At 37.7% G+C, this 9,169-nt stretch overlaps 1 protein-coding gene across 1 annotated transcript; it reads right to left on the bottom strand.

Annotated features, from left to right (window-relative positions):
- Positions 1 to 1,785: 1,785 nt before the first annotated feature.
- On the bottom strand, positions 1,786 to 9,018 carry hsh2d (hematopoietic SH2 domain containing). The gene is made up of 6 exons (XM_052123804.1): positions 8,629 to 9,018; positions 7,798 to 7,952; positions 7,499 to 7,588; positions 6,857 to 7,022; positions 6,416 to 6,652; positions 1,786 to 2,637 (listed from the first exon to the last, which is right to left on the bottom strand). Exons 2-6 carry the CDS (start codon positions 7,920 to 7,922, stop codon positions 2,125 to 2,127), a joined length of 1,131 nt encoding a protein of 376 aa, XP_051979764.1. The 5' UTR covers positions 7,923 to 7,952; positions 8,629 to 9,018; the 3' UTR covers positions 1,786 to 2,124.
- Positions 9,019 to 9,169: the final 151 nt, after the last annotated feature.

Raw genomic sequence — 9,169 nt, 5'->3', positions numbered from 1 at the left:
CTCTTTTATCTTAAGAATGTGAAATGTCAGAATAATAGTAGAGAGAATTATTTATTTAGCTTGTATTTCTTTCATCACATTCCCAGTGGGTCAGAAGTTTACATACACTTTGTTAGTATTTAGTAGCATTCCTAGCTTGGGACAAACATTTTGGGTAGCCTTCCTCAAGCTTCTCACAATAAGTTGCTGGAATTTTGGCCCATTCCTCCTGACAGAACTGGTGTAACTGGAGTCAGGTTTGGAGGCATCCTTGCTTGCACACACCTTTTCAGTTCTGCCCACAAATTTTCTATCGGATTGAGGTCAGGGCTTTGTGTTTGCCACTCCAATACCATGATTTTGTTGTCCTTAAGCCACAACATTAGAGGTATGCTTGGGGTTATTGTCCATTTGGAAGACCCATTGTGACCAAGCTTTAATGTCCTGGCTGATGTCTTGAGATGTTGCTTCAATACATAATTATACACATAATAATAACACATAATTTTCGTTCCTCATGATGCCATCTATTTGTGAAGTGCACCAGTCCCTCCTGCAGCAAAGCACCCCCACAACATGATGCTAACACCCCCATGCTTCACGGTTGGGATTGTGTTCTTCCACTTGCAAGCCTCACTCTTTTTCTATTTTTGTTTCATCAGACCAGAAGAAAGTTCTCCAAATAGTAAGATCTTTGTCCCCATGTGCACTTGCCAACTGCAGTCTGGGTTTTTTGGCAGTTTTGCAGCATTGGCTTCTTCCTTGCTGAGCAGCCTTTCAGGTTATACCAATATAGGACTCGTTTTACTGTGGATATAGATACATGTCTACCCATTTCCTCCAGCACCTTCACAAGGTCCTTTGCTGTTGTTCTGGGATTGATTTGCACTTTTCACACCAAACTACGTTCATCTCTAGAAGACAGAATGTGTCTCCTTCATGAGCGCTATGATGCTGTGTGGTCCCATGGTGTTTATACTTGCGTACAATTGTATGTACAGATGAACACGGTACCTTGAGGCGTTTGGAAATAGCTCCCAAGTATGTACCAGACTTGTGGAGGTCCACATGTTTTTGGCTTATTTCTTTTGATTCCCCCATGATGTCAAGCAAAGAGGCATGAATTTAAAGGTAGGCCTTAAATACATCCATATGTGCACCTCAAATTGACTCCAATTAGCTTATCAGAAGCTAATTGTCTAAAGGCTTGACATAATTTTCTGGACTTTTCCAAGCTGCTTAAAGGCACAGTTAACTTAATTTATAAGACTTATGTCAATAAGACGTTCCACAGATGTCTTTGAGACATTTATGGTTTTGAATGTTTGTAAATCTGATCTTTTTAAGACGTTTAGCAGATGTTTATTAGATTGTGATGCTTTCCATATGAAAAGTTCTAATACAGACATGTTAAGAGATGTACATGTGCTATCTGGGGTAAAGAAAATAAATAGATAAGTAAATCATTGATGGTTAATTTTCAAAAGGGTAGGTATGAGTATAAGGTATGGACACATGTACTAATTCCATATTTTTATTTTTTCGACATTTTATGTTGTATTAGGTCACGCAATGTCCTGAGTGTACTGTGTTTGCAGTTTAAGCTTGAAATGGTTTTATATAAATCAAAACTATGAAATAACAAACTAAAGAAGTGAGCACAAATATTAAACAGATCAAAACTACCTTATATTTAAGAGTCTTCAAAATCCATGGTAATGACATTATACTTTTTTTGTTAGTGTGGTGTGTCAGCCTTTGAAATTATCCACCAATTCCATTTCAACATTCTTTCTCATTTGGTTTTATCAAACTTTACAAATGGAGTGACAAGAATACAGTTATGGTGGGTTTTTATTTTACTTTCCAAAGTATTTATAAAAATTGTGAAGTAAATTCAATTCATGCCCACAGGCACAAGACAACAACAACTCACTGTCACATTAAAATATTTTACCATGTCAAACAGGTTTTTCCAGAGGTAAAACTTTTGTTCATTGTTAACAATATACAGTATTACGTCAGAAATGAAAGTGACAGTAGAGCAAAAAAAGCAAAAGAACGTAATAGCAACAAAAAGATGTGATCAAACAAATAGATGATAATAAAATAAATACTTTAAGAACCACCCATCTATTTATTTATCTAGTAACCAGGAGCAAACGGGGGTGGATTTAGGTACTCTAATGGTAATTCACCACCTACATAGTTAGGAGTACCATCGGATGTTTGATGTCCTTCAGCTGGACAGTTTTCAGGCAATTCTTGATAGTCATTTTCCATCACTTGCTGAGGGTTCAAAATATAGTTCTCCATTTCTGAAAATGTAACATCCTCTTGACATACATTTTCAGTTATCTCTTCATATGCGTGGTCTTCAGATTGACTGCGCTTCTTTTGAAACTTTTTCTTTATTTGAGCCAGGCTAATGACTGGTTTTGGCTGTTGTTGGCGTTTCTGTTGGATACGGTTGTTTCCATTGTCTTCACAGGGTGTGTTGGGTGGCATCTGTTGTCTGTCAGATCTGTCTTCCTCCATTGTAGCTAGTGGCCTTCTTGGCAAGGAATCTCTGGGCGGTAACGGTGGTGGCATGTTTTGGATTGGTGTTATGGAAGTATGTATTGTTCTGGGCTTTATAACAGGCTTTGGTTGCGGTTCCTAAAACAGATAAATCCATTAGGTGAGTTAGTTCACCTACAAGCAAAATATCATGTTGAAATGTCTAGACCCATATCATTTACTTTCTTCCGTGGAACACATAAGTAGAGAGTTTAGCAGAATGTTGGTGTCAAGTTCCAACAAAGACACCATGAAAGTAGCCCATAGACTTGCACGCTATTCTAAGTCTTCTAAAGCTGATAACTTTCTGACATTTCAGAAACAACGGAAATTGTCATTATAATTCACTGAAAAACTTCCCCTCCGCCGTAGCTCTCAAATCCCATTTGTGTTTGCGTATATTCAAATGCTGAGTGAAGATGCATCACACCAGGTTTAAAGTCAATGTGCTTATACAGGTGAAACTCGAAAAATTAGAATATCGTGCAAAAGTTCATTAATTTCAGTAATTCAGCTTAAAAGGTGAAACTAATATATTATATAGACTCATTACAAGCAAAGTAAGATATTTCAAGCCTTTATTTGATACAATTTTGATGATTATGGCTTACAGCTTATGAAAACCCCAAATTCAGAATCTCAGAAAATTAGAATATTACATGAAATCAATAAAAAAAAGGATTTTAAATACAGAAATGTCGGCCCTCTGAAAAGTATAATCATGCATATGTACTCAGTACTTGGTTTGGGCCCCTTTTGCATTAATTACTTCCTCAATGCGGCGTGGCATGGATGCTATCAGCCTGTGGCACTGCTGAGGTGTTATGGAAGACCAAGATGCTTCAATAGCGGCCTTCAGCTCTTCTGCATTGTTTGGTCTCATGTCTCTCATCTTTCTCTTAGCAATGCCCCATAGATTCTCTATGGGGTTCAGGTCAGGCGAGTTTGCTGGCCAATCAAGCACAGTAATACCATGGTCATTGAACCAGGTTTTGGTACTTTTGGCAGTGTGGGCAGGTGCCAAGTCCTGCTGGAAAATGAAGTCAGCATCTCCATAAAGCTTGTCTGCTGAAGGAAGCATGAAGTGCTCTAAAATGTCCCGGTAGATGGCTGCGTTGACTCTGGACTTAATAAAGCACAGTGGACCAACACCACCTGATGACATGGCTCCCCAAACCAACACAGACTGTGGAAACTTCACACTGGACTTCAAGCATCTTGGATTGTGTGCCTCTCCATTCTTCCTCCAGACTCTGGGACCTTGGTTTCCAAATGAGATGCAAAATTTGCTCTCATCAGAAAAGAGGACTTTGGACCACTGAGCAACAGACCAGTTCTTTTTTTCTTTAGCCCAGGTAAGACGTTTGACATTTGAAGCCCATGTCCAGGACCCGTCTGTGTGTGGTGGCTCTTGATGCAGTAACTCCAGCCTCAGTCCACTCCTTGTGAAGCTCCCCACACATTTGAATGGCCTTTTCCTGACAATCCTCTCCAGGCTACGGTCATCCCTGCTGCTTGTGCACCTTTTTCTTCCACACTTTTCCCTTCCACTTAACTTTCTATTAATGTGCTTTGATACAGCACTTTGAGAACATCCAACTTCTTTTGCAATTACCTTTTGAGGCTTTCCCTCCTTGTGGAGGGTGTCAATGATGGTTTTCTGCACAACTGTCAGGTCAGCAGTCTTCCCCATGATTGTGAATTCAACTGAACCAGACTGAGAGACCATTTAAAGGCTCAGGAACCCTTTGCAGGTGTTTAGCTGATTAGAGTGTGACACTTTGAGCCTACAATACTGAACCTTTTCACAATATTCTAATTTTCTGAGTTTCTGAATTTGGGGTTTTCATAAGCTGTAAGCCATAATCATCAAAATTATATCAAATAAAGGCTTGAAATATCTTACTTTGCTTGTAATGAGTCTATATAATATATTAGTTTCACCTTTTAAGTTGAATTACTGAAATTAATTAACTTTTGCACGATATTCTAATTTTTCGAGTTTCACCTGTAACTAACAAAACAACAGCTCATTCAAAATCATCCGTCAACGCTAGTTTACATAATATTTTACATAAAATCATCTGATTATTATCTGCTTTTGACGTCAAAACATATTTTCTCTCATCATTTACTCACTTTCATGCCATCCTAGATGTGTATGTATTTCTTTCTTCTGCTGAAAACAAACAAAGGTTTATAGAAGAAAATTTCAGCTCTCTAAGTTCATACAACGAAAGTGAATGGTGACCAGAACTTTAAAGCTCCAAAAAGCATATAAATGCTGTATAAAAGTAATCCATAAGAATCCAGTGGTTTAATCCATGTCTTTAGAAGAGATATGATAGGTGTGGGCGAGAAACAGATCAATATTTAAGTCCTTTTTTTATTGTAAATTCTCCTCCCTGCCCAATAGGTGGCGATATGCACAAAGAATGCTTATCATCAAAAACAAAAGAAGAAGAATGTGAAAGTTGAAGTGAATGTGGATATTTATGGTAAGAAAGGACTTCAATACTGATCTGTCTCTCACACACACCTATCATATCTCTTCTAAATATATGGATTTAACCACTAGTCTCGTATGGATTACTTTTATGCTGCCTTTATATGCTTTTTGGACCTTCAAAGTTCCGGCCACCATTCACTTGCATTGTATGGATCTACAGAGCTTAGATATTTAAAAAAAAATCATGTTCAGTAGAAGAAAGTCATACACATCTGGGATGGCATGAGGGCGAGTAAATGATGAGAGAATTAACATTTTTGGGTGAACTTTCCCTTTAAACCATTTATGACCTTACCCTGATGAAGAAAAACAGTTTAAAGCATTTATATGACCACACAGTTGTTGACTTGAGCATAATAGGTGTAATAACAATGTTAAATCTCATTGATTTTGCGTTTCACATGGCAGTTTCGTGACGTGATAGGTTTGCACTTGTGGAATGTGAGAAATAAAATTCCTTTTGTGTTTCACAAAAGAAAGAAAATCATATGGGTTTGGAACAACATGACAGAATTGTAATTTTTGGGTAAAATGTGTAAGAGTAAAATGTGTGTATACTATATAATATCATTGAACTCCTTATTGTCTACTTTATAGTGTTGTTTAAAACTCAAGTTAAAAAAAATGTGAAATAGCACATGAATTTACATTTAGGGTGTGTTCACACTTGTAGTTCGGTTCTCTTGGTCCTCTTGGTCCGGACCAAAAAATAAATTATATATTTAGTCCTGGTTCGCTTAGCATTCACACTGGCATTTTTAACACAGAAACAGGAAGTCATTTGCCTAATACTGACCTCAAGCACACCACGTTTTTCTCATCATAGCAGCTATGTTGCCCATTACAGTTCGGTACAGGCGTCAGAACTGGTATCAGCCGTCCTTGCAGCATATCTTCATTTGTGTGTGCAACGGAGGAATTCCTGGCGCTGTTTTGACTCCTTTACACATTTTATTAGCTCTTCGTTTGTTCTCAGCTGGTAAAAATACCACCATATATATACATATACAAATCCAATGAGTGCATTTCACCCAGCAGCCAGCATTGTTTTATATGTTCAGCAAGTTCCAACCCAAAATATACGTCATGAAAGCTCTCCAATCAGGTTGTGACTTTTTCCTGATGCCTTTGGTTTTGTATCGTTAGGTTCAGAGTTAACAATGCCATTGTGAAAGCTAAACGAACCAGGACTAAATGTATCATTTCTTTTTTGGTCCGGACCAAGAGAACCAAGATAACTGAACTACAAATGTGAACACCCTAACAGAGCAATCACACCACAGTTCGTTTTAATCGAACCAAACCTGTCAAGTGTGAGCACACTCTTAAAGGTCTATCATTTGACAATTAATGATGTCGGTGTATTACCATGCTCTGTAGATGTACAGTGGTCAATTCTGTCTCCAAGCAGGGATAAAGTCTTGTTGTAGGACTTGACGGTAGCGTAGATGATTCATTTTGGAAGGCCAAAGTCGGGTTGTTTTCAGAGATATTTGAGTGTGGTGATACATTTGCTTGTGTGAAGGAATTCAGAAAACCGTTTGCATCAGGGCGCAAGTCTTTCTTTCCGGGAAAAAGCAACTCGGTGTAGTTATTTTTGCCACCCTGTGAGGGAATGAGTCAGACAACAAAAAAAGTTTACACACATCAAGAGCTTGCTATACAAAGATTATCATGCTAATGGAAATAAACATGCCTTTGAAATTCCCCAGCTGAAGGTGTACTGTTACAGCTGTCAGGCCATCACACAAAACAGTAGGCATTTGAACCATACATGACCTTTAAGAGTTGTATCTGGAAAATCCCTACCTGTTCGCAGGCCACAGTTAGTATTTCATTATACGGCATAATGGGGCTTCTGCGATGAAATGCCACCAACTCATATAGTGAACGATATGGCGTTGTCTCACCAACTATCATAAACTGGTTATCTGGCAACAGGTCAATCATGAAGTGTCTGCAGCGATCATCAGCTCTAGGGGATATTATGTAAAAAGAAAAATGCTGTAGTCTTTTTAGAATGATCAAACAGGAGCACTCTAAAAATCGACATTCCGAAAGTTCATGTAGCTGTGGCGCTACCGACTGCACGTCGTGATAGTAGGAAGTAGTGACATTCAAATAGATAATGGTCAGTTAATGGTTCATTTTCATTGTAAGTGCCTCACGGTAACCTCGATTTTTGCTTTTTTTAAAGAAAACGAGGGACGAGTCGAAAGGCATTTTTGTGGTAATCAACATTATGTCACAAATGCTGTCGATTGAGCTCAACTTGTACTGAACCCGGAATATTCCTTTAAGGACATTTTTACTTTCCCTCAGTAAACTATTTTGGGTCACCAAATCTGGGACCTGAAGCAAAACCAGTGGAGAGCCACTGAATTAAACCACTTCATTTTAAAATGAAGATGGTCAAAGCCGGCCAAAATGACCACATTCACACTGACTTACCGATAAGATAGCGTGTATCCCACCCTACTCTCACCAACACGGATGAGGAAGTAACCTGGAGGTTTGCTCATCAGCATTTCCTCTGCCGCCCTGTAGAACATGTAACAAAAATACTTTAGGTTATCTAACTGATATTTCCATGAGATTTACAAAATGCTCAGGAACCTGATTTTCTGCTCTATGACCTCATCATGTCAATATCATGACAACATGTGCAATCAAGCGCGTTACACACTCTGTCTGCTTATGTTTATTTTTTATTCTTATTTCTGTAATGGTAGCAATATTGGGACCATTACTTCCTGGAGATAACGCCGTGAAACCATTCTGGAACAATTCCATCCTTCAAAATGCAGCTGCGCTGGAATTCTGTGAACCAGCCGAACATGGCTTCACTGTTGTCATGAGGTAAAGGCACAGCCATAAATATTCAAGTGTCCTAGCCAAAAAGAATCTGATGGAATAAGATATACATTTAAAAAATATGTACATTTATTTATTCACACAATGTAAAAAAGGTTGGACAGACCTACACAGCCTTAATGATTAGGCAACTACTTTCCACATGTTAGAATAATAGTAAAGACCATAGGCTTATACAAGTTGAATCCAGTAGTTAATGGTTAACTGTGCAGGTTACATTTTAATCTGAGAACAGCATGGAGGAAGTGATGGAGAGTTAATTATAATAATAAATGTGATATTTAAAATCGGTTCAGACAATAACATATCTTTAATAATTAAACTCATGACTCAGGAACTCATGGTTACAATTCCTTGAAATGAACAAACATGTTTAGTGAAATTTCCACAAAAAAAAAGGGAGGTTCCATTTGGCTAAGTAGATTAATTAACATACATTTGAATATTATAAATGTAAAATAAGTAACATAGAGTTGACATGGAAGGCTGCTGTGACATGGAAAGAAATAACTTAACACTGAAACTAACGAACGTATGATATAGGCTAAACTCGTCATGATCTCGTCACCTTTCAGTATCATTTCGCATTAATAAACATTTTAACAATGTTTGATCTATTGACCAGCTGACCCCAAAACACTGCATCAAGCCGTTCTGGACAAGAATACTTGTAAGTCTATTTTAATACATTAACGTGTATTGCTTACCTGAGAGGAACACGGTAGTAACGATAGACGACTTGATCTCACCTGTTAAAAATGTAGGGGTGTGGTTTAAAAAAAGGTCACTCCTTTCAGATCATTTTATCAAAATATCCAGCTCTAGTTACAAGTCTAACAATGTAATAACTGATGATCCAACATAAGGATTGTACAGACGTGAAACATCACCTAGTGCTTAAAGCGAAACTTTACGGGCTTTCTTATACAATGAATATTAACTCTAAGTCGATGACGAAGCTTAATTACTTTTCTGAAGCATCCAGTCACTCTACATAGTTAATATTAATGAGCTAAGCCTTCAAGCCAAGATTACTTCCGCCCATTTATCATCGGACGTCACATCACGTCATTAATATTCATGAGACATGCCTTCACCGTATTAGTATTCGTAAGGTGGACAGGTATAGATATTTAAAATGTGATGGTACAAGTTTTTCTTTTCTATACTCAAGATATTGTCTCAACAATATCTGTTTTAACATCTTTAGAATATGAAGTGTCTTAAAAAAAAAAAAAAGAGTATTAC

This window comes from Xyrauchen texanus, chromosome 50 (genome assembly GCF_025860055.1).
Source record: "Xyrauchen texanus isolate HMW12.3.18 chromosome 50, RBS_HiC_50CHRs, whole genome shotgun sequence".
In the NCBI taxonomy this organism is placed as follows: domain Eukaryota; kingdom Metazoa; phylum Chordata; class Actinopteri; order Cypriniformes; family Catostomidae; genus Xyrauchen; species Xyrauchen texanus.
Note: the sequence above shows the minus strand (reverse complement) of the source record. Positions and strands in the feature narration are given on the sequence as shown.

Coding starts and splice junctions, on each gene's coding strand:
- hsh2d (XM_052123804.1), bottom strand. CDS start 7,922: ATGGCTGTGCCTTTACCTCATGACAACAGTGAAGCCATGTTCGGCTGG. Junction 7,589..7,797: donor CACGGCGTTATCTCCAGGAA/GTAATGGTCCCA, acceptor CATGTTCTACAG/GGCGGCAGAGGAAATGCTGA. Junction 6,653..6,856: donor TAACTGTGGCCTGCGAACAG/GTAGGGATTTTC, acceptor ATTCCCTCACAG/GGTGGCAAAAATAACTACAC.